Here is a 25,833-nt window from a genome sequence, read left to right on the forward strand (position 1 = left end):
AACGAAGGCCAACAAGAAATGTGTTTTACTGAATATATAAGTTTTGAATGCATAATGCTAGGATTTTTAAAATAATGTAACTTCATTTGAAATGTTGTGAGTTACAAAAGTTGTTTGAAAAGGTTTGAATGTACAAACATGTTCTCTCAATATTGTTTCACTGGTCAGCGTAAGACAGCATTTTGCGTGAAAGCTTATTTTCAGTTTTATCCTTGTTTTCTAATACTTCCATGTCCATGTAGGAGGGTGAAAATGAAAGAATCCAGCTTTCTTCCCCCTGAAAGCTGTAGTTTTGCTCAAAGACCCCTATACTGAGTATGTATCTGCACCCTCCTCACATTGTAATGTGTTTTTCATTTATTTTCATCTTAAACATGACCAAAGCTCGGCCATGGCATGCCTTCTGCTTTTCATCATCTGTACAAAGTTAACTGGTAGGTATCAAGCTTCTGTCCCTCCTGACCAACCTTCCATCTCCTGGAAACTGCCACCACAAGGAGCTTCCTTGCCTAAGCAGAGACCCACAGTTGAACCTGTGGGTCAGTCATAAAGCTCTCTGGCAGGACATTCTGGGTCCACTCTGCCAGTGGTATCAGCGTGGAGCTGTTTCTGCAGACAGCCTTCCCTGTGCCTCCGCACAGGAGTAAATGTGACTCACCGGAGACTTGTAGTACATGATTTGTCTGTTTCTCAGAACAAACCATCTTCTCTTCCACATCTTCACCTGGCTGCCCATTTTCAGCAAGTAACCAGATTTCTCCATGGGTTCCTGGAGGGCAAACAGCAAAAGGTGGAGGATGTTATCTTGCATTACTCAAAATACAAATGAAAGAATGCTGAAATCAAGCTCAGACATTTGCTGCATGTCCATCCTTTTCTACTTTACACTGCTTGATGGGAGTAGCAGCCATCCAAGGTCAATGTTCTCTGCTAAACATGAGAGTCCTAGAATATATGTGTAGCTGCAAATACCCCATTGTGGTGTTTTAGAAAAGAGGATATCTAAAGATCATTTCATTGATTGTTTCAGTTACTGAAAATTTGTCTTCCTGCCATAACAGTGATTTTCCAAATAAAAATGAAGGCTGGCTCTAAGTAATTAGACTCTTGTTCCTTGTCTGCTTGATCACTTAAATCAAGGCTACAAAATTTAATGCTGCCCATGCTTGAGGGTTTGTTTGTTTTTTTTCTAGACCAAAATATTCTATCCTTTCTCCTCTTTCACCTGAATTTCCAAACTTGTTATTGTCACGAAAGTGGAAGGCCATCATTAAAGTAGGATACGACTACAGAAAACCAGTACAGGTCATCAGGAAAGAATACAGCCCTTGATGCTTACACTTTAACTACATAACAGAAATTGCACCTTCTTCTGAAGCATCAGATAGTGTGTTTTGATACAAACCAGCTAGACTAACAGCCCAATCTGTTAGAGCGTCACTTTGCAGGAGATAATATATTGTAGTTATGCTCTTTCAAGAATAAGGCTCTGTTTGTGTCCCTGCACAGCTGTGAGATAGCAAGACTTACAGCGCAGATTCCACCGTCGGTGGAATAGGAAGATGTTCGCTGTAGCTTATGTTCTGGCTCTGAATAGTCACCATCCAACGAGTAGGCATCAGGAGGAATGGCATAATCACTTTCAGAGCTCAGTGAGGACACAGATACACCTGTTCAAAATTAAGGAAATAATGAGAATAATGGCTAGACAGAACTATGTACTGAATACTGCACACTCTGAAAATGGAGATCACCATTAAGGCATTTTTGTTCATGAAAAACAAATCAGATCAGACTTTGGAAATTCAAATCCCACTAAACAAACTTCTGAGACCATTTTTTTCCTTAGGAAGACAAGTAGTGGGAATGAGCTTTGGATACTGACAGTGTAAGAAATTTCTGCTGAATAAACAGAGACTATATATTACACACATATACATATGTATGTATACACATGTATCTATAAATCAACAGCCTTGTTATCCAAAGCAAAGACATGCTGTTTTCAGCTTGGAAACATCCACCATAAAGCATCAAGCCCCTCTCATTCTAAGTAAATTCATTTTCAATGACCAGCAATGAGGCTTTGCTTTCTGTGAATCTTCCACCACATGGCAATGTGCAGATACATCACAGCCAATGCATCACAAAAGAAGTTAAGACTAGATGAAAATGAATTCTATTTTATTGACTACCAATTGTATTGAAAATTCCATTCACAGATGTTTAGTTTAACCTTCCCTGCAGTCAGGAATAACTGGCCTAGCCAGGACCCAAATCACCTGACGCCTCTCAAAGATAGGACATATTTGCTTGCTGATTATAAAATTATCAGTCAGTGACAGAGACAAAAAAAGGTATCAGCACTAGCTTGCTTACAAGGACAAGTCACAGTAAAAGTACGGGTGGCTTCACTAGATATGTGATGAATTTGGGAGATCAATCCTTCCCACAATCTGAGTTTACCAAGTGCTTGGATGAAAAACTATGAGCAGTAAAAACCCATCTAAGAGGACAGGTTTCTACTGAGTAGCTGTTGATGCCTGCACACATTCTGGGAGAACTCCTTATTAGCATCACCAAGACTAAGCATTTGCCTGTCACTGATGATGCTCTTCAGAACATCCTGTCTTACCCATGAGGACAGAGTTCATGCTGCTCAGTAGCAATACTCTGACTTTACCTCTCTTCACTGCTCGAGGGCTGCCTGGCACGCTAGCTTTCTTGTTCTCAGACCCAGCAGTAGAAGTCCTGAAGCTGGCATGGGAACCACAGTCATCATCAGAACCTGAAGACTCATCTAGGAAAGGCACATTGCTGATCTGCACAGCTTTCTGGAAAACAGACCTGGATGGTCAGTGTATGAGGGAAAAGTTTCCCCCAGGACAACACTTGCTCAGTAAGGAGACAGAACAGTCAGTACACACCCTTCATTTTCACACTGCCTTGCCCACACTACTGTCCAAGGGCTCCTAATTTCCTCCCATTCTAGTCTGAGAACTTCCAAACTGGACTCTCTAGTCTGATCTGTTTAGGTGTCCTGAGGTTACATCCTCCCACTCTTCCACAAGCCCCGTGCTTCTCCATAAGATCTCAAGAGCCCTTTTTCATTTCATTTTATTGTTCAGACTACACCCACTATCACACCTAGCTTCTACTGCCTCATAGTGCACACAGCAGCTTCCTGGACTAAAACTTGCTGCAGTGTTCTGTATTCCTAAATACATTTATCATCTGCTACTCCTTCTGCATTCTTTTGGTGTCCAGTACTTCCTAACATTCTCTAATTTCCTTTCCTTCACTGCGCAGCTTCATCCCATTCTTTCTCAAATCACTAGCAGCCCTGGACCATGCTTTTCATAACAGGAAAAGTGAGGTAACTCCTTACCCCTTTCAGCGTAGTGTAGACTGGCACTGTGACATTTCTGTAGATGAGACAGGTAAATGGCCCAGAAGCTGAACATGAGAAACTGGAAACTGGGAAAATTCAGAGAGCAAGAGACCAAACAATACAAGCTGGTGAAAAAGAGAAAGTTTTAATGGAGAGATACATGTATGTGTGAGAAAACTTATGTAGCCTCCTGGAACATCAAATAATGGAGAACTGCCACCCTGGACAGTCTGACCTCAGAAAGGCTAGGGGATGTGTTATTAATTACATGCAACTCCCAGAGGCAGCTGCAATGCTCCCTTCATTTAGCCTGTAAGATATCTTGCCCACTGTGTGCTCCCCATAGTACAATGGCGACCCAGTGCACGATGTGCAAACAGGTAAAAGTTGTAATGGGGAAGGTGGTGAATTGCAAGACTAAAAGCAAGCAACAGACATGCAGAGGCAGAACAGCATCAGCAAAAATGATGAAGGAGATAACCCTGAAGATGTCACTGAATGTAGGGGCTCAAACAGATCAGATGCGTCCTCATCCCTTCCTTTCTTTATTGTGGCTATCTACAAAATCAAATTTAGTTTGAAAACAGGCAAGGAAATGAAGAAATCTGAACAGCCAGAAGGTCAGGTCCCATACTGTCACTATAAACTCCCTTTAAGGATGGATCTTGTCTTGAACTTACAGCAGGTGGAAGTATCATTCACTGTGGCCACTTCAGACAACCTCATGCCAGACTTGGCCACAGCATAGATTCGACTCTCCTGGAACAGTAATATCACGAAGAGCAATGGTCAGACAAAAACATGATTCCCGCAAAAAGAAATGCTCATGTGATAGAATGACATCACAATCACACCTTTGGTCAGGAAGGAGGGGCCCTCTAAGAAAGATTGCTCTATTCCACCAGATGATGTGTGAATGACATTAGCAAAAATATGCATCTGTGTGTGATCCCCTGAATCACAACAGGTTTGTCTTATAAATGCTACAGAGAGTATATCCACAGACTTAAACACCTACATGTAATTATCAATAAATTATTATATCACAGCTTGGAAAAGCTGTTTCTTTTTACTTTATTAAACAATGCATTAAAATGAACCAAGAAACCCCCTAAACCAGGACAATTTATTGAGTCACCACCTGAAAAGGATTCCTATTCTCTGACAATGGAATGAAAGAAATGCCTGGAGTAATCTCATAAGCCTATGTCTCAGTTATAACAACATATGGAGCTTTCAGTTTAAAGGATCTCTGAGTGTTTCACAAATTGATAAAAATTCCAAGGAGGGAACCCAAACCTGCAACTAAATGCAATTTTATGACTAAGACATCAACCAGTCTAAAATGGATAAAAATCAAAGCTAGGAATCCTCTTGCTGCTCTTTAAAGCATACAACCAATCGCCATCAGTTAACATACATAATACATACACATGAAAGCATCTAAGACTGCAAAGTCAAGTATACCAAAAAAAGTAAAATACAGAATTAGTATTTTCTGTATGTATATACATGGTGATTTAGCCTCTAATGAAATATTACATGCTTTTTTTTTTTTTCCCCAGACACTTCTTACTCAGGGCACATCATAGGCATGTCTTACTGATTAAGCTGCTACTTAATATGCTATTCATGCTTTAGCAATTGATATACTTGGATACATTAATTTGACTGTGTCTGAAGACAAAAGAATGTATTTTTCACTTGGTGTTCCTGACTATAATACTGCAATGCTTATAAATATTAATAAGACATTTTACAACCCCCCCCCAGGAGGGACATTGATGGGTGCTCTCACGTATGTTCTCTGAAGTACCCAATACCTTTGGAGTACCCATTTCAAGATGCCCAAGATCTGACTTCTTGCTAATTTAGCATTGTATAATATTCTTTGTAATTAAAACTGAATATAGTTGCAGCAGAAAAGCTCAGCACTTCCCTAATTAAATTTACTTGCCAAACTCAAGTTAGACATTTAGGAGGTGTGTGTGGAGCTGGAGTCACCTGTGAAAAATTTATCTTAAAGGACTAGAAGAACCTTACACAGGAAATCTATATCAGAGAAAAGAATAGTAGCCAATCTCTGAAATAGGAATGCTAGAATCTAATCTGTTCTAGTATTTACATCTTACTTTGACACTGAAGCTATCTGGTCTGGTCCATTCACTTGCATTTATGACTCACTTGTCTTAAACACATGATAACAGAACTACAGATTAACTTTTGATGACCCATAAGGATAAACCACAACGCAGCACCTCCTGACTTTCATTTTTATACGTGTGTATCATATTATTTTCTTTCACAGATTTCCCACCCTTTCCTCCCCTTCCTTTATAAAGAGGAAAAAAAATCCAAAACAAAAAGAACCCCCGTAACTGTCAGTGGAACCAGCATGCCCTGTGATCCGGAACTATCAAACTAGGTGGTTTAGAAACATGACTGATGTCTACATGAAACAATTGCTTGAGACCAAGAGCTGCTGCAGCCTAACTACTAGGCATGACTCAAAGACAAGCAGCACTTCTCAGGCTGTTGTCCTTGAATTTCTTACCCATGATGGGAATCTGTGCAGTGGTGGTGTGGGAGGTTTGCCTCCTGGGTCAAGTATGCCAGCCTCAGAATTCACAGCTTCTCTTTGCCCTGCAGGTAAGTGGCTGATTTCCTCACACACTCCAGCTTCTTCCCTCAATGGGCCACGTTCTGTCTCCATTTTCTCCAGTACCCCATCATCATCATCAATGTCTGTCTCCTTCACTTGCCCATGGCAGGCTGGAGAGTTTATGATGGGCTGGAAGGTGCTGGCCTCTAAGCTCATTAAGTGATGGAAAGAATTAGTCCCTGGCTGTGGCTGGCTGTAATGTCTCTTGGCTAGTTGGATACTATCTCTTGGTGTACTGGGAGTTCGTACTTTTGGAAAGGTCATACTACTGCCAAGGTTGCATTCCCTTGCTGGACAGAGGGAATGTGCTGTAACAGCTGATGTTGACACACCCAGAGGTGGCTCGGCAGTTTGGAGATGGCCCTCAAGCATGCTCATAATTTCTCCTGAGGAAGAGGAGTCCAGCCGGTGGGAGCAGAACCTGGCACTCAGATCATCAGAGAAGTGTGTGCTGTCCAAAGCCACTTGCTGCAAGGTGCTCACAGCACTACAGTTTCCTTCCAAAGATGACTGGTAAGTCAAAGCCTCAAGGATTCTTGTGGCCCCATCTGGAGGGCCCAGTGATGTGGGATCAGAGCACCCTAACCTGTGTTCAGAACGTACAGCTGTGAATACATCTTTCTCTGTGGAGAGTTTCCAGCTTAATGGGTCTGACATGAGCTTCAGCGTGCTCTGGGAAAGCCGAGATTTATCCTCCCCATCCCCAGTAAAGGTGTCATCGGTAAGGACTATATTTGCTGTAGAGAGGACATGTTTGCTATGTCCTGTCTGACACATCTGTCTGAAGCCAGGTGTAGGGAGCAGAGTTTTCTGGTCTATCTTTTCAGCAAGAGAGGTCTGTGATGCTCTGGGCTTCAGAGGATTACAGCTCCAAAGAGACTCAAAGGGAGGAATGCCGGTCATATCTACAATAGAGAACACATGGTTAGGGCATTTAAATGTGTTACTGTCTAAAAGTACGTGTGGTCATGTAAGTTGATCGTGTCGGTTGTATCTGAATAGCACCCAGGCCTCGTTAGGACTGTGAGAATGGAAGGGAGATGGCTGGGCAAAAGTAATTTATCAGTGGTACAAATAACAGTTTAGACAGAAGTTCTTTCCTAGGAGCTTCCTAAAACACTGACAGCAGAAGCTTGAAGGGTACATAGAGGGAAGGACAGATCTACTTGCAAAAATTTCTACACGCTTTCATGAAATGTCCACAGCTGACCAGGAGACAGGATGCTGGCCTATGCAAGCTTTCAGTCTAACCCAGCATAGTAGTTTTTACTCTTACCTATCCAGGATTACGTCTCTTCTCTTGAAATAGCTATGAGAAGAAAGTACACCTACCCACACCGTACTTTGTCAAAAATCATCGAAGTGGCCAGAACATCATTTAGTGTGGCTTTTGACTCCAACAGACCTACAGTGATTTATGCCATCAAATATACTGGTATGGTTCCTCCCATTCAAAGGAGCTAGATGAGGCTTACAGCATAAATATGGAGACCTTCTTAACCATCACACCAAACAGTGAGGTTACTCTCTTTTCAAGAATTTCCCTAGAGCTTTTTTCTATCCTTTTTGTGCTATGACTCAAGCACTGCTTTTTGTCAACAAGTTTTATAAGTTACATGTTTTTGCTGTAAAAGCTTCTTTATTTTTAATCTGTGCCTTCAGTTGCTATATTAGAAGATGACAAAAAAAGATGGATCCTAGATTGCCTCCATTATTTTTGGTCTATTCAGAACCTACACTTTATAATAATTCTACTTTCTTCCTTTCTGTAATTACTAAATTTAAAGACTATCTCAGTTCTACAGGTTCTGCTGAATAGCACCTATAGGGTATAAGAAAGTGCAGATAAAACTTGGACTGGCAGAGGATGTTACTTCACTTTATGATTTTGATTGACCTTGGCATTTATAAAATGCCTGACTGGAAAGAACCAAGCCATAAGATGCTTTGGAAATTGCATAGACAGGGGCAAGCGTGACTCTGCACAGCTATTGCTGAAAATGCTGCCTGAATGTCAGGCTCTACAGACATTGCTTAACCACTAATGGGATTTACAAGGAAGTAGAAACAAATTGAAGACACAAAGTAAAACAGGGAAGGACAAACAGCAGAATAAATCACTGCTGATTGCAGAGAGGATAAAACCTGCTCTTGGAAACCCAGTTGAGAAAATTAACCATGAGAGCCTGACTGTAGCATGTGAGCCACAAGGAACTGAATGTTAACAAAGCTATTCCTAACATACAGTGCTGGCATACACAATCCTGGCACACATTTTCCTCTACCCTGAGGTAAGTCATTAGTGTGGACTGAAAAGAGGCTATTCAATTTAAGTATTATTGGTATTTTTGCAGCTTCCTAGATGTGACAGGAAATTAAGCAGAGGAAGCTGTTACTATTAGCATAGCAAGCAAGAAGAGATTTGTCTCTCTGCAGGGGCTTCTGAATTCAGCCTGGCACAGTGAGACTAGCAAGGGATAAGAGGAGAGAGCAGATCTGTTTACTGCCCAGAGAGTTGGGATCCAGGGAACACTTAATACCAGATTATTAACGCAGCTTACCAGCCATTCTCTTTTTGTAAACAGCCAGAGCCAGAGGGGATGAGGAAAAAGCCAGTCATAAAGTATTTTGCTGGAAACGCAGTGGGATTTAGAAGGAATTTTGCCCTATTCCCTTGCTGTTGAGTGATAGGAATGCCAGAAAGACTTCTGCAGGAAAGAAATACCCCCATCCTGCATGACCAGTGAAGTTCTGGAAACTAGCTCATCTTACTGTGACCAAACCAAGTTAATTTAAAAAACAAACAACTCCTCCCAAAAACCAATTGAACAAAACACCACATCACCCCCGCTTCCAAAAAAAAAAAAAAAAAAAAACCACACCCCAAAATACATGAAAAGCCCCACAAACCAGGAAGGAAATGGTTAAGAGAATTTCTTCTTCAAAATGTGTTGCAATGAAAGGTGCCGATTTTAAGCCCTGGAGACCTAAGTTCTCCATCTATTCGCCAAGCAAGAACCACAAAAGCATAAGCACTGTATGCAGCTTTCTCCAACCCAACCTAATAGCATGGAAGAACCCAGCTTCTAAAAGCAAGACCAGGCAGCTGCAGCCTTGGCCCATTCATTTCTCACTCAGCTCACATGCCAGCAAAGGTACTGTGGGGATGATGTTAATCTGTATGCAGAGGTAAAGTGCAGTACCTCAGGGACTTCTACTGCTGAAGTGAATGGAGAGTTTTGCTATCTATTTCAAGAGTGCTTCTAATTCACGAGCTCAGTGGCCTACTTTACCAGCAAAAGCAGACTCTGAAAAACAGACACCTGTGTTCATCGCTGTTAAGAGTTTAGGGCAGATAAGCAATAATGTTCCCGTCTTAAAAATGGGCCCACTAAGGAACAGAGCACTTCAACTGCTTACTCACTGTCACAAGTGCTAATTTCTGACAAAGTTAAGAATACAACCCAAGAATGCTGATTTCCACTCTCATGGTGGTTACTAGGCTACAATGCCAGGTGAACACATTTACCTTGCAATGTATCCTGAAGGGCTTCAATTTGCTCTGTCAGCCTCTGATTACAGTTTCTCAGGTGGTAATTTTCTAGCTCAAGCTATGAAACAACAATAACAAAAATTGAAAAATAATGCAAAACTGTGTGTGTGTTCCACTATATCTTTATTACATTCAAGTGTCTTAACAGGAAAGGGAACAAAGGATGCGTGAGTCTACCAGTTATAGAATCACAGAATCATAGAATAATTGGGGTTGGAAAGCACCTTAAGATCACGAAGTTCCAACCCCCCTGCCATGGGCAGGGACACCTCACACTAAACCAGGTCACCAAAGGCTCTGTCCAACCTGACCTTGAACACCGCTGTCTTGAAATCCCATTCAGCAGCTCCACTAAACAACCCACTTAAACTCTTTGCTGTGCTTTCTCAAACAGTCTTTGCATATACTACTACTTCTCAAAATACATTTTTAAATTTCTTTGCCTGCTACTGTTTATCATTCACTCTTGTTCCAGAAATAACTGTCATGAAAGAGAACCAAAAAACTATTCCCCTGGAGGAGCATTTTCCCCCCTCTCAACCTGTATGTGGTAAAAGGAGATCCCCTGGATCCAGGGGACCAAAGAAAAAAGAAACAAACACCAAAACATCAAGAGTGCATTTACATTTGCAATTAGTGCACAACAGATTCTTTGCAAATTTGCCTTACATCTTTGCTTGAAGTATCTGCAGCAGTGGTACACCCAAAGAGGCTTTTCTCCTGACAAAATAAAAGTTGAAACTGCACCCATGGTGCTGTCTAGAACAACCCATTTGCAACACAGAAGTGCAAAGTCTTTCAGTTGACAGTGGTCCACTTGAGCATGGTCTGCACCTAAAATCAGGATCTGGTACGAACTTTGTTGCCAGAAAAGACACAGTGTGAATGCATAGTCCCAGATTCACAGCAGGTCACACCAAGTCAGCCCTCGTGTTTCCTCTTTTGTGCTGCATCAGTCAGTAATGTAGCTGCACCTTAAGTTATCTCACACAGGAAAAGAGAAGCAGCACAGCAGCTTGGTGAATTATGTAAGCAGTCTAATGAGGTTACAAAGTCACATCATAATTCAATTAGTGCCCACAAAGACTGCTTCTTCCAACTCCAACAAATTCCCTTTCTGGCACAAACTAGGAAACCTATGGCTTTAACCTGGAACAAAAGACCAGACAGGCCCACTCCTAGTTGTAAACTATTACTATGTCTTTAAAACTGTGTGCTGACCTATTGTGATCTCTGTTTTTCTACAGCATACTGAATTAGGCCCAGATAGACACAAAAGTCCACGAGATGGATAGGAAGGAGAGGTTAGACGTGAGAAAATGCTGGGAGTAAGAAAACAGCGTTAGTCAGAGATGGCAAATTAAGGAAGAGCAAAGGATGTTTCTGTATCACAGCTGTTTCGTCAGAAAGAAACAGAAACTACACCCAGAGAAAAAAAAGGAGAGGCAGAGGAAAGCTAGGTGAAAGCTACCTGTGACTAGTAAATCTTCGGAGACTGCTTTTGGGCATTAGTGCCTTTACCGTCATTTATAGTTTGTCCATAGCAGTAAATAGCCCTCAGTAAGAGGGATGACTACCCTAGTTCTGCAAGAGAGAGTGTGTAGGGCAAAACAAGTAGAAAGCCTCTGTGGCAGACTGGCTGTCCTCAAACTACTGTCCTACATAGAAGCCCACTGGCAGTGCAGTCACTGAACCTACCTATTCATTGGCAAACCTCACAGCAAGCTAAAGACTCACCTCTCCAAGCTTAAATGTTACCCATTCTTTGATCTTGGCAGCTTTCTCTTGAACAATTTTGGCTTCATCAGTTCTCAATTGTTTCTGTGCCAAAAAAAGATTAGATACATCAGGAGCGTACAACTGTTCTCAGCAAGTTACTGCATCAGGAGTGACTTACAATATTGAAGCTTCCATTCCAGATGTAAGAATTAAGACTGTTATTTGGATATTATTACTTAGCTGGCCTCTGAAAAAAAAAAAAAAAATCTCTAAATTGTCTTACATGGTCCCTGGAGTAAAATTCAGAGGGTTGTTTAAAGAGCTTGTTGTAGAATAGCAAAATACAGCTCAGGTAATGATTGCCCACCTGCCACAGTTGCTTTTGAGTACAGTCTGCAACTTTTCCTAAGTGTTTTAGGTACATTTGGAATGTTGCCGTTGAGTGTCTGTAGTGTTCCTTCAGCCTACATGTACACATATGGTTGGCTGAAGTTATTAAGAATTAAGAAGCGTCTGTGAGTGATTTATAAAACACTGTGATAATCCCAAGTAAAAAGGATTCAATCACTGCAAGCACAGGTGTAGAGTGTAGAACTTAAAGGTGTGGGAGATGGAAACCAGTATCAACAATGTACTTAGCACACAAAATGTTCTCATTGAGAAATAAAAAAAAAAACAAACCCCAAAACCAAAACCCACCAAAAATAAAAAAAGCAGACATAGAATTAAAAAAGGTACAGAACTTGACCTTGAAACACTAAGACCTGCTAGGAGGTTTTGAGATGGTGTAAGTGGTTGTGTGTTTACATATTCATTAAAACAGGTTCTAGTTCACACAAAAGTGTTATGGGAATACTCTTGATTTGCACAGTGAGCATTCCCCCCCCACCCCAAGTATCTGCTTGGCCTATATTGCTACAACATAATTTTTGCAGCTGTGTTTTCTCAGCTGCATTGTTTTCCTTTTCTGGGAATTTCCTTGGAAAGATGCTGGATTGATAGCTCAGCCACCTGAAGCCTTCTGTTCATCTGCTGTGTGGATTCATCATAAGCAATGTCATTAAAGGTCTGTCTACAAAGCGGTTTAAACAACTACAAGGATAAATCAGTCCCAGGAGGGAAGGAAGGAAGGCAGATACACTCTGTATGACACATTCAGCCCTAGTTTCTCTAATTAAATGGACAACGGTAATACCTTCTGATAGCAGTTGGTAGTTTACCTCCTAAAAACGTGATGTGAACAAGTATCAGTAATTATGACAATAAAAATGTCAGTGCTTCCACTCCACCTTCCCCCCAATCCCCCCACCTCCCACATTTAAGCTTTCCAAACTGAGGAGTGTAAGTTGACTTAATGAATACCATATAAATACACAACAGTCAGCAGGAAATTCTCCACATCTTCACAACTCTTAATCACCACATGCTATTCACCACAAATGTACATTTAAAAACCGCTATTCAAATATGTCTGCTGACTTTAAAATAGACCTTGACAACATTATGGATAGCAGTAACATTTTTAGTTGAGCATAATAAAATCAATCAAATCTGATGCTTCAAAAGGAGGACTTACTTAGCTTTCCTCCTTGAATATATCTGTGTGTTCCTAATCATCAGGTATCAGCCTTTGGTGGAGTCAGAATATTAGCTGTGCCTACTATTAGAATATTAGATGTGCTTACTATGGTCTGACATAAACTGGCACATATAATGTACGTATCATAGCCCGCTCAATAACCACCACATGGGTAATGCCTTTCAATCCCTAATGACCTGGACTTGTCTCAGATCAAAGACCAAAAGGTAAAAAGATTCATAATATTGCTATGCTGCACAATGAAGTACAATGCCAACATTTTATTTAGGGTCCTAGAGTAGAATAGTGACATGACAACAGCATTGTCACAGAGCTTAGCAAGCCCTACCTCTAAGTAGAACCAATTCATTTTGGCACAGCACCTGTAGATGCAGTTATTGTGCTTTAAGGTCCGGAAGAAGTTAAGAGATTTGTGTCCCATGCTGTTGCGTGGTCAAGACATGACCTCAGTGTTCTCTTCTTAACACTCTGAACTCCATAGTTCTCCCCATCCCACTGAAAACAAATAGGATGCCTACAAGTACCTTTAGTGACCTTCCAGCACTGCCACCATCCTATCCCATTCTGAAACTAAACCAATGACCCCAATAGACTGCTTCTTATCTAAAATTTTCAAACTTCAGTTTTCATTTCCCATTTCGCCTCTTGTTGCTAAAATAAGATTTCTACTAGCGGAACATTTTCCACACTCGTGTTTGTTGATTTTAATCAAATTACACCTCGCATTTTTTGGGTAAATCAGAATTTCTTCCAAATTTGATTGCAAGAGCTGCTTCCATTGTAGCTCCTTCTAAACCCCTTCTTTCTCCTGCAAAATGCAGAAACTTCATCTACATTCTGCCTGAGCAAGCTGCTCTGAGGAACTGAGATGAAATCCAGAGCACTACAGACTTGATGCAAGACCTCCACACTGCACTTGGTCTGAGTAAGTTCAGACAGCTTGCTAATCTATTTTACACTTGAAACAGGAGACAATTAATTAAATGTAAAATGTACTCAAATGGCAAAGTATTTTTTGTGTATAATCTTAACAAGCTATTTCCATTTAAAAGTGATTCACTTAACAACATGTAAGAATGCCACATTCCTCATGTTATAAAGACCACAGGGCAAAGCCTTTACTAGAGCCAAAATACAAGCCCTGCTATAGATGTAGCTCCTTCTTTCCACTAACTGAGAATGGAAGGGACTAGGAACTATCCATACTGGAAACCATCTGCTCTTTTATAGTGAGGACATCTGACAAGAGATGAACTGCACTAAAGGACTGCTTAAGACTAGGAAAAATTTGCTTCCAGGAAGTAGCACATATGGAGTCAGAGATGGGCTACATAATGATTTTGCAGAACAATCTATATGCTAGGAAGCCAGAGAAATACTGTGACCAGACTCCAGCATTACTCCAGTCAGGGTCTCAACATTGACTCAACACTAACATAAGGAAGTCCTTTAAGGACACTGACCAACCTAATATAATGAAGAGAAAAGGGTTACTGAGGCTGAATGCATGTTTTTGTCTAGAAAGAGCAAGGAATGAGAGAATCTTGCACTGAACAGGGCATAATTTTACAGCTGATCTGAAGGCAACTGAGAGGCTAATATGTAATGGAGACATAACCCATACCTTTGAGACATACATTACACAGTCCCTCCAACTCGTGAAAGCTACAGGTCTCCCTGTAGAAAACAACTTTACCTGTTTTGCTAGCTGTGTCTCCAATCTGTTGATCTGATCTTCCTTTCCTTGCACTGTGCCCATCAGCTCCTGGTATTTCCTGTGCAAACAGCTGTCTGATTCTCCGGTCTTCAAGTTAGCCAGTTTTATATTCTGTTCCATAACTCTGACCTGTGATGACAATCAGAGGGAGATAAAAAAAAAAAAAACCCAGAACAATGCAAACGCACTTGTTTAGTGGTAAGATGCTAACTAAGAGCATTTGTGGGTTTGATATTCTTGGAGTTGGGAAAGGAAGAAAAAAGAAACCCTTTTGGACACAGTTTATAGTCATATTTGTGAAAAGAACATTGTCCATTCATTAGTAATGCTGAAGCAGTAACAGATGCAAACTGAACCATGAACAGGTAACCACATTGTGGATTGTGAAATATTTACATGCTATTAGTTAAATACAGGCACTATAGTATACACAGACATATGTGCAAGGAACACTACATTTTCCTCCTTTGCAATTCAGCGATCAGCTTTTTGCCACATTCATTAGCAAGGTATACACCACAAAACCCGGCCATTTGCCTCAGATCAAGATTTTTATAGGGAAGTATGCTATGGAGTGCCTTCCTTCTCCTTTTCCCAGCTTAGAAAATAGTTTGGCAACTCCTGGCTTTCTGAGAGGCGTTTTCTCAAGACCTGCTAGGGAGTTACCATGCCAGATTTTTTGGAAGCTTTGCCTGTCTTTGAGCTCTTACTACTGCCAATGCTCGTTCGTCTCAGCTGGAGAATCACCAGTGTAATGCTCCTTCACTGTAGACAAAGTTTCAGAGCACTAAAATCTAGCTGCTGCTAACGCTTTTTGGGTTTTTAGCAGATCTTGTAAAACCTCTGCTTTCTTCAAAAACTGTGTCTCTTGATATGTCAGTGTTCTATCATTACCTCATCCTATTGCAATGGATTATAAGACTTCATTTTTAAGGATTAATGGAAATCCAACAACTTAACTCAAAACTGCTAATTGCAGCATTTGATGATGGCAAAATATCTGGTTCCAAGAGATCCCAGAGAGACAAAACCAGTAAAGAAACCAACTCCAGATACCATTAATTTGGCATGTTTAGAACCAGGAAGTCAGAATGCAGGCAATGATCTGAACACTTCATAGTCTGTGCAAGAGAGTTATTCATGCTTTGTTGAGCAGCCTACACTTCATACTTGCAGAAGCTGTGTTTTGTCCTGCTGTCTGCCTGCATTAGGCAGAGAAGCAAACTGCCTCTTCCTCATACTGAAACAGAAAGGTAGGCGCCCAGCATCCGAGCCAGAAAACTAAGCCTGCTGAGTCGGATGTGTTTTCATTGGAGTTTAGGGTGATTATAGTAAAAAGAAATGGCCCCTCCTTTCTGTCTGATGCTCAAATGCTGACTCTGTATTAGAGGCTCAGAGAGGGGACTGCAAACATGTGATTTCCTTAATTGAGGTTGGCAGCTACAGGGAGCCCATTGAATTAACAAATCCAACTCCCCAGACTCCTGGAGAGAAAGATAACAAGGGATTTTTCACTTGATGTGGAGCCTTCTCATTTGTCAGCTGTTTCTCATTCACAGTGAATATACTTTTAGTGGAAGGGAATAGTCCTATTCCTATGCTGTCACTTCTTCAGGCTGTCAGACAGCAATGAAGTATTTCTCTAGGAGCACTTATCTCCAGATGTGGATAAGGCTGCTGGAAAGGCAAACTTTGAGGGCTGCTAGTCTTTAGAACTTGCCAACACATGGCTGCAGAACTGCTGGTGGCAGATTAGTGAAGGCAACCCTCACTTCTGCTGGTGGCAGGTGAGTGAAAGCAACCCTCATTTCTCCTACACCTTCCCAGCAAAGTTCTCCTTTTCTTGCCCATTCTTAGACCTGAATTTGCCTTGCTCTACACCTGCTCCCTCTTGTCATTGCATCTTATTATATCATGGATAGCCTACTGTCATTGAGACATCTGCTAGTATGAAACCTTCGTTGGTCTGTAGCAGTATCTTTATTTCCCGATGATGGTGTCACAATGACAATGTTACCTCTGCCTGTCCTGGCTGGGTGTGGACTTACTGATATCACTCTCAATAACAACTTATGCTCTTGACTGGCAGTTGCTGATCTAGCATACAGACCAACAACACAGTGCCTAGCATCCTTCCTATATTTAAGCTGGTCAGAAACAAATCCTGATGTCAATATGAAACTGGCATGGAATAGTGCATTCTGCAGACAGAATACCTTACCAGGTACTTCAAGTTCTTGGTTCCTAGGCAGTATGATTCCCTGTGCTTATAACACTGCCTATTCAGTCCTTCACTACTGAAGTAATCTTTGACAGCCATTCTTGGCCATCTTGCATAGCTTTTACTTCTGCACTGAAATATGCGACTCAGTGCTCAGTCCTGCAGCTCTTGCCCAGCTGAAGAGAGCTGGTTCATCTCAAACCTTCCCTTCAGCAGTGATCTGCAGTGATCCAGGAGCTTAGAACATAGACTCATAGAATCGTAGAATCATAGAATAGTTAGGGTTGGAAAGGACCTCAAGATCATCTAGTTCCAAGCCCCTGCCATGGGCAGGGACACCTCACACTAAACCATGTCACCTAAGGCTCTGTCCAACCTGGCCTTGAACACCGTCAGGGATGGAGCATTCACAACCTCCCTGGGCAACCCATTCCAGTGCTTCACTTTGGAGATAAGATTTGGCAAGCTATATATAATACCCTGTTAAAACAAAAGGCTGGGAAGACAGCAGGGATCGGGAAAGCTCCGAAGAACGCAGCCACAGAAGGCAGTGACACTGTGAAACATTTGTTGGTCATTTGGAGAACTATTTTAGAGATGTTAAAGTCAAAGTTAGGTAAATTATGGCAGGTGGTACATAATGAACTTTTACAATATCAGGCAGAAAAGAAAGCTGCCGAGCAGGCACTCACGGCTCAGGCAAAAAACAGAAGTTATGAAATTGACTGGCCTTCCTCCATTCCAATGCCATCTGCTTTTTCACAAGTAATGTTGCCATCTCCACAAAATGCAGATGACACCGGAGCAAGCCCCTCAGTTTCGGAACCAACAGCTCCCCCCACCACTACGACTCTAAAACCAGAAAAGCCCTCTGTTAACCCTCTTTCAAGCAATGAGCCTATCCCTGGGGCAGAAAGTGACCTAGTGGAGGCCATAGCTAAAGAAAGAAGGGAGGCTTGGGCAGCGGTGGCTAAGGACAGCCTTGAAAAGGGGGACGATGAGGTGGCAACCTCGTTGGCATGCCCGGTGACTTTTCAGCAACACCAGGGTGGTTTGATGGCAACTGTTACCCCTTTAGATTGGAAACTGTTATCACAATTACGAGCGATGGCCAGTCAATTTGGAGTCACCAGTGAGCCGGTAAAGCAGATGTTAGATTATATCTGGACTGCTCATATCTTGCTACCATCCGATTGCAAGAGTATTGCTAAGCTTATATTCTCACAACATCAGCAGTTCCTTTTTAACGCTCATTGGCAAAATGATCTGGCTCATGGATTCGTAGCTATACAAAGACAACCTGGGGATCCCCTTTACGGGGTAACCCTGGATGAGTTAATGGGTACAGGACTGTTTTTTAGAACCGAGGCACAAGCTTTATTAGGACCTGATAAGTGTAGAGCAGCTATGAATTTGGTATGGCAAGCTATTAACCAAGTTAAGGACCCAGGAGGTGTGCCTTCATATATGGCTATCAAGCAAGGTATATAAGTATCGATCTGCTTAGCAATAAACGAGACTTGTTGGTCATCATCTGATGAGCTCGTCTCCCGGCAATTCCCACACTTCACCACCCTAACAGTAAAGAATTTCTTCTTTATATCCAATCTAAACTTCCCCTGTTTAAGTTTTAACCCATTACCCCTTGTCCTGTCCCTCTTGGCTCTTTTGTTTTATAATACTCCTCACAGTGCAGGCTGTAACTTTCCTAAAGGTCTGTTCACAAGCTAAAATCTCTATCTCTCCCCCCTTGTCCATTATTCAAGAAGCATAGAAGGACTAGCTGAGACAATATACCTATTTTTTAGATGGTTACAGTAATATGCATTGTATCCAGCTCTTACTGCCTGTCTCCATTAAGGTCCTGAAGCCAGAGCAGTAATTATGAAAAAGTACAAAATAACTGATAGGCTTTGCGGATACTCCCTTTCACAGAACCTTCTCCATTTGTAGACAAGTCCTTACCAGTACTCTTAAGTATTTTTCTTTTCTGGGGACCTGCAAGGCAGCTCTACCCCTGCACTTTAATCCTGAGGTCAAACATCCCCTTGCTTTACCATAACTGAGCATGTCTATGATGGATGACAGGGCTAAACGCTGTTGAGAGGCAGATACAAGCTGCTGGTTTTCACTTAGGGTTGAACATATTTAGACACCTGTTAACAGCTCAAGCTTAAAAACTGTGAAGGAGACCAGAAAAATCCATTCGCCACTGTAAATCACTGTTTTCGTAGCAGGGCACAGCACTGCAGAGTGTTATCTGTATGCGACTGGAGAGAATTTAGAGTAAGCTGCCGCTGGGCTTGTACCAAAGCAACCATAAGAGAATCTCTTACCTGTTTCTCTGCATCCTCAGCTCTTTGTTCCGCTTCTACCACTCTCTGTTCCAATTCCTGCATCTTCAGAGCCAGAAGAGGAGGGGAAAGGTGGGAAGAAAGAAATTAACATCACCTGGAAATTCACCTGTTTTACTCAGGAATCTTCCATTTCTTCTGCAGGTCTACAGATCTTTGGCATCTTTTGGGTTAAACGGACAGCTTTGACCAGGGGGAATAAAAAAACCCCAGTAAATTCCTTTGACCTTTTCTAGCCTTCTGCCCTACTTTGAATTTACCGGAACTGTTTTCTCATTAGTGAGCCTCACCATTCATTACATGGGTCAGAGGAACAGTCTTGACCTCATCTCTACAATTTACACACCATGAGTCTCTTCTAGAAGCCTGTCTACAGCACACCATCCTTTCTTGGGTTTATTTCAGCTAGGATTCATTCACAATGGTAAATAAAAATGAATACATCTTAGAAAGCTCACTGCAGGTTCCCTATGATGTCACATTATAACCAATGAATACTTACCTTTGGCTTCAAAACACCACAGGTTCATAACTGACAAGATATGTAATAATCTTAGTTTTCCTATGCTTCTTTTACTTTTAAAGAGCTTTGCAAACTGACAATTCTGTGATTCGCTATTGGAGCATTGATGCTATTGAAGTCAAAGGATATTGAACAGAATTTTATCTAAATGTATATGAATAGCTTCATTCCCACTGAAATTCAGGTGTACCTGGGGTTCCTCTAACAACTTACTACTAGGTCCCAGTCTTTTTTGTTTTATTTTTAAACAGCAACTAAGGATCTTACTCAGTACTTGCAAGGTGACCTTGGTTCATCTTCCACCACTTGCCCTGCTTCAATGGGACTTGGATTTAAGTCCAGTACTACGAGACCAGTGACACTAACTTTCGTCCACTAAGGTGCAACATCTAAGGAATGCTCCACAGAGTTTCCAGCATTTACTTGTGTTTTTTCTAATGAAGGAATGACATAGAATCAGCTTCAGAAAATTAAAAGAATCATGCTGCAAGCAGAAAACAAACCATAGAATCATAGAATAGTTAGTGTTGGAAAGGACCTTAGAGTCATCTAGTTCCAACCCCCTTGCCATGGGCAGGGACAGCTCACACCAGACCATGTTGCCCAAGGCTCTGTCCAACCTAGCCTTGAACACTGCCAGGGGTGGAGCATTCACGACTTCCTTGGGCAGCCTGTCCAGTGCCTCACCACCCTCACAGTAACGAACTTCCTCCTTATAGCTGATCTAAACTCCCCCTGTTAAATTTTGAACCCATTAGCCCTTATCCTATTACTAAAGTCCTTAATGAAAAGCTCAGCTCTGGCATCCTTGTAGGCCCCCTTCAGATACTGGAAGGCTGCTATGAGATGGTAACAAGACAACCCTCCTTTTCATACATACACATTGATCATAACAGCAGACTGACACCTATCAACAAACATATCAGGAAGGTACATATATGTAGACAGCTCAACAGTCATATAACTAAAAAGGCCATGCCATAACAAATTCAAACCATGAAGATCAGAAAGTGCCACATGTAGCATGATACCTCTCAGGTTTGCTTTTTCAGCGAAGTAATCAAGGACATCACAGTCTATGGAGCTTGATATCAAGGACATTTCCCTGGCAGAAGAACAGAGAGATTCCAGAGAATATTGCACAGCCAGCCAAAGCTCTCTGACCTAAGGCCTGAGAGTTTCTGAGTCTTGGTAGAGACTGAACTCAAGGCAATCTAACACCAGCAGCAGTGGTCTGGGTTATGACACCAGTCTGTGTCCATTAGGAAGAGAGATCTACCCATGCATTTATCTATTAGTCTCTGGACAGTCATCACTATAGATAGGTAGCAGCCAAATACATCGGTGAAAGACAGATGCTAAGTGAAGTCCAAAGACTATCCTCTTAGACTAATAATCTAATCCTCCACAAGGTGGGTGATTTCCATGAAAGACTCAGGTAATTTTAAGAAGGCAACACTTTTCTGACTGAAAAACACCTTGTTGTCCCAGCCTCGTGACAGTCTGCTTTGCATTGCTAGCAGTCCTGGACCCTGATCAGGACAAAGAATGCATGTTGGGACCATCCCTGATCACTTAAGAGTTATGAAATTTCTTGTGCCAGAAGGGTGACCTGGCTAAGTTCCAGTCAGATCAATTACTTTTGTCACCATGATTCCCCCTGTAGCCTTAAATGAACTTGCACTTTTCTTAACTTCCTGTACTACATTGTTGGGTTGTCCTGCTATGAGCTGTTAAATAACTGCTGTGTTTCTCATGTGCACAAAATGATTACTTCACCTATCCCTGGTGTCAGCTATCTCATGGAGTGCATTCAGATTTAATACATCCATGGTTGTAAGGCTCTTTCAAATCCCTCAATGAATTAATAATGATGCTTGGCATTTACATGGGTCCTTTAATTCGAAATGCTTTATAATTTGACAAATGCTACTAAGCAACTTGATCCGGGTCACATAAAACTTAGTGACCAAGCCAACTTCTAGTAACTCTTCTCCCAAACATTAGCCCAGAGAGCTTGTATAGAGAGAAATAGACCCAGTTGCATAGTTATGCTTGCATGAGACAAAGGAGGCTCTTTCCAAATATTGTTTATTATTGAAGTAAGACAGAAACAGGTTAAAAGCTACCCAGATGGTCCTTCTAAAAGCTTCAAAACATCCTCCTATCAATCATTCACAGAAGCTTTCCCTCTCTTGAGGGCTCAGAATATGCTGAATAAAACTGAGTGAAAAAAGTTCCTGCATGTCTCTGCCTCATTTTCGTTCTGTTGTTTCCTTCCAGAGCTCACTCCTAACCAGGTCAACTTGCTGCCAAGGCAACAGCCTGCTATGTACCTCACCAACAGAGGAGCATCCCTTTCTTTGTGTGTGTGTACAAGTCAGAATGGAAACAACTGCATGTTTCCAAAGAGACCAGATCCCTGCTGATGTCCACAACAAGGCAAGACCCAGGTGTGTCATACCGCACAGGGGCCCAGCAGGATAGCAGAGCTGGGGCTGTTGGAGGCCAGGGGCTGGGGTCCCTTTGCTGCACCGACCTGCAGTCAGGCTCTGCACAGCTTGGGCAGCGCTGCTTGATAGCTGAGACTGGGCTACTGACATGGAAGTTCACACCATGTGAATTAGGGCACTGGCAGTTAAACCATTGGGGTTTAAATTCCTCATGTTCTGAACAGTGATCTAGATTATTCAATCTAAGCAGATTTTAAAAATCTGAAGTATTTAAACTGTTAGCACACACTGTACTACCAATGCCACGCATGAATGTTTAGGGTATACTGCGAGTTAAAATAGTAAAATTTGCCTTTTAAATCATAAAATTAGTCATAAACACTACTTTCAAACAATGTGGGGGGATCAGGTTTCCAGATCTTTCAACCAGTAGCTTCCAGACCCCCGAGACAACCATGCTGGTGAGCAAGTACCACATCGCTGCTGACATTGCTCTTCACTTTCACTAGCAAAACCACTTTTTTATTATCACTATTTTATTTATTATTGTTATTATTTTATTATTTTCCTGTTGCTGCAAACAATATCAGAGGATCTCGGGGGCAATGCTCACCATAGGTTGGCAACACAGCTTCAAACCATGCCCACTTCACATTTTTCACAATCTTTGTCCCTGCCCACTCAAATAACCTTTTTGCAGATGCAGTACTCTTCCAAGTAAGTCTGAACATCTCTTCATTCTCACAGCTAGAACTGTAAGAACAAAAGGAAAAAAAACCCACAGTTGCTACAAAATCTATGATAAAAATCGCTGGAGTTGACATTACTATGCAGATCACATGCATCTCCTTCAGTTCAGCATCACTGCCCATCTGAGAGGGAGAAGGATGCAATGGGGGCCAGAGTCCCAGTTGCTGTGACTGCTGGAGAGTCCTGTGATGACCAAGGAGGAGTGAAGGAGGGTCTGTGAACAAGTCATTGCACAGCAGTCAGGAACCTGAGGCACAGAACACTTCAACTGTAGTGTTCAGCATGAGCCTTCTGTGCTCCTGTGCCTCAGCAGAGCCTGCTAATGCTGCCCCACAGTCCACAAGGCTCTCCCCTTCCCACATTACATTCAGAGTAGGGAACTTCAAACCTGCTAGCTCTTTACCCTTCAAGAAAGCCTAGGACAGTGGTGAACAAGTAGTTACAGAGTAATCTGATCACCGAACCAAGCTGCTCCTTAATCTTAACGAAGGGAAGATCACTTAGACTGAATGAATGAAAGGCTGGATTAACAGCAGTCAGGTCCATTCCTTGAGAAGGCCCCTGAAGCAGATGAAAATTTCATTCTCTACAATCAACCACAAACCTTCCTAAAGAGACAGTCAAAAGATCTTTCAAAAGAAAAAGACGACTTTTTTTTCTTTCCAAAAAGCAAGTTTGGTGGGTGGCTTTGTTTTATGTGGAGGCAGTCAGGAAATTTCTCAATGCAGAAGTTAATAAAGCACAAGCAGAGTATTGCACCTAAGTACTGGTCATCTTCAACAGAGCTGTGCCACATCTACAAATGAATTTTTTAATGCACATTTATCTAAATATACTTTACAACCACTTTCAGTGCTTCCCAAGATAAGTAATCACTAAGGCTCATCTCAGAAGCTACCTTGAAAAGATGAACAATGTTCTCAGAGTTGCACCATTTCTTAAAATATGAATAGTGCAATGAATGTCTCATGCAGTAAAAAGGCATTAGTGGAAACATACCAGTGAAAGCAAGGATGAAGATTGCTCCACTGTGAAGTAGATACAGTTTGGATGTTTTTACATCCAAACTCAACCAACAAGAATATACACATAAAAGTTACATAATACAAAATGGAGCAGAAGTGAGTTTAGAACATACCTTTCATCAGGTACAGATTAAAAGCATTTGGAGTAAACTGCAGGCAGTTGTAAAGATTTCAACTTCATTAGCAAGCTGTGACTGAAAGAAACTGTTCTCACTTCCCAATAGTAATTGAGTATCTGAGCAACCTTGGACTGACTGTGATAATGTAAGCCAAATTTTGAAAGAAGGAACCCCACAGCAACCTACAAAATTGGATTCTATGCAAATTAGAGGTTAATAAAAAAGCTTTCATTTAAGTTGAAAAAATAACTGAATTTAAGGTAAAGAAAAAACCTCACCAAAAATACACATCATGATGAAAAAAAAACACCCCACCACAAAAAACCACCAAACCAAACCTACCCAACAAAGCCCTCTCAAATCTTTGGCAGTCCTCTCCCCTAGAACTGCAGATGAGTTCAATTAGCACACTTGAAAGAGATTAGTAGGAGATGCCTACAAAACCACAGATGCCATGCAGTTTTCCAGCATCCAGATCTCAGTATCTCAGTCCTGCTTTTCAGCATCCCCAGAGTGTTTTGACTGGATATGCAATGTTATTCTAACACTATGACAGCACACGAACCCCTGTCCAGCCTTTTAGCATTACAGAATAATTTGCACTCCTGTAAGCTTCTCCATTGCCAGCCAAGTCCTGATCCTGCTGTTCTTATCCAAAATATTAACCTTTGCAGCACTCAGTCATTTTAGATAACCAGAATCTTGCTGGTACACTCTTTTCCAGCAGAGACCAAATATATGATATTCCAGTAAGCAAGGCCAAATTCTTAATTTCACTAATGCCACTTTATACCACTCTGACAGGCACATTTCTGTATCTCAAGTGATAAGCAGAGTTCAATGACACACTGTAATCAAGTAAGGGATCCTCACTGCAAGTAACAGTTTTATTGGACAGCTCAGCATTTATATTTTTTTGCTTTCATGCCATAACTCAGTGCAAACTAGAAGAAGCCATCACTGCCTCACCTTCTCAGCTAGCAGTTCTCGGATCTTGCTTGCCTGCAAGCGAAATTTGAAGAGCTGGGACTCCAATACAAGGCATCGCTTTTGCCAGTCCACACAGCTGCCATTCTCCACTGTGAGTTCTGCCATTGTGAAGTTAATCATACATCTGAGATGTCGTCTGAGGTGCTCTAAAAATCCTAGAGAAAAAAAAAGGGGTGAGGGGAAGCGGTTTTTTAGTCAGGCAAACTTTTCACTCCTTGTGCCTTGTATTCCTTTCTCCATCTTACAGGACTGGTAAGAAAGGCCATTTCCTCTGCAAGCAGAAGATGAAATGGTACAATCCCAAGTTACTGATACTGCCTTCTATCAGAGCTCACACTTTTAATGGACAGGAGATAAATATTCAAATAAGTTTTCCTCTTTAAAGTGAGAATTTACATCATGCTGTATATTCCACAAACAGCCTTATTGTCACCCTTACAGCCTTGCTCAGCATCTACCTTTAGACTAGGACTATTTTTACTCCTGCCTCCTTTGTACCAGTATGGTTACAAGCTCTCAAGTCACTAAAACTTCTTAAAGGTAATTCAGGTCACTAAACCAATTAGCTTGGGGCACCAGTGTCTCATCTCCCACAGACTGTGTCAAGAGGATGTGATGTATGAAGCAACAGTGTTCCCAATCCCTAACTACTTGATAGTCAGTCCACAATAACAGTAGCTTACCACACTATTTAAACAATTTTTCTGTTAAAAAATAAGGAGATCCCAGCCAGGAATAAAAGCTAGGGCTGAACAA

At 41.5% G+C, this 25,833-nt stretch overlaps 1 protein-coding gene across 1 annotated transcript in view; it reads right to left on the bottom strand.

Moving 5' to 3' along the window:
- Nucleotides 1-25,833, bottom strand: part of PLEKHH1 (pleckstrin homology, MyTH4 and FERM domain containing H1) — a 53,420-nt gene that overhangs the window by 22,765 nt on the left and 4,822 nt on the right. Inside the window, exons 2-12 of the mRNA XM_065686721.1 lie at nt 25,057-25,232; nt 19,200-19,262; nt 14,622-14,771; nt 11,344-11,427; nt 9,583-9,664; nt 5,946-6,958; nt 4,072-4,150; nt 3,389-3,477; nt 2,684-2,834; nt 1,531-1,670; nt 659-769 (exon numbers count right to left, since the gene is read on the bottom strand). Of these exons, the coding sequence (XP_065542793.1) occupies nt 659-769; nt 1,531-1,670; nt 2,684-2,834; nt 3,389-3,477; nt 4,072-4,150; nt 5,946-6,958; nt 9,583-9,664; nt 11,344-11,427; nt 14,622-14,771; nt 19,200-19,262; nt 25,057-25,197 (2,103 nt within the window). The 5' untranslated portion in view covers nt 25,198-25,232. The remainder of the gene's footprint in view (nt 1-658; nt 770-1,530; nt 1,671-2,683; nt 2,835-3,388; nt 3,478-4,071; nt 4,151-5,945; nt 6,959-9,582; nt 9,665-11,343; nt 11,428-14,621; nt 14,772-19,199; nt 19,263-25,056; nt 25,233-25,833) is intronic.

This window comes from Lathamus discolor, chromosome 6 (genome assembly GCF_037157495.1).
Source record: "Lathamus discolor isolate bLatDis1 chromosome 6, bLatDis1.hap1, whole genome shotgun sequence".
NCBI classification, from domain to species: domain Eukaryota; kingdom Metazoa; phylum Chordata; class Aves; order Psittaciformes; family Psittacidae; genus Lathamus; species Lathamus discolor.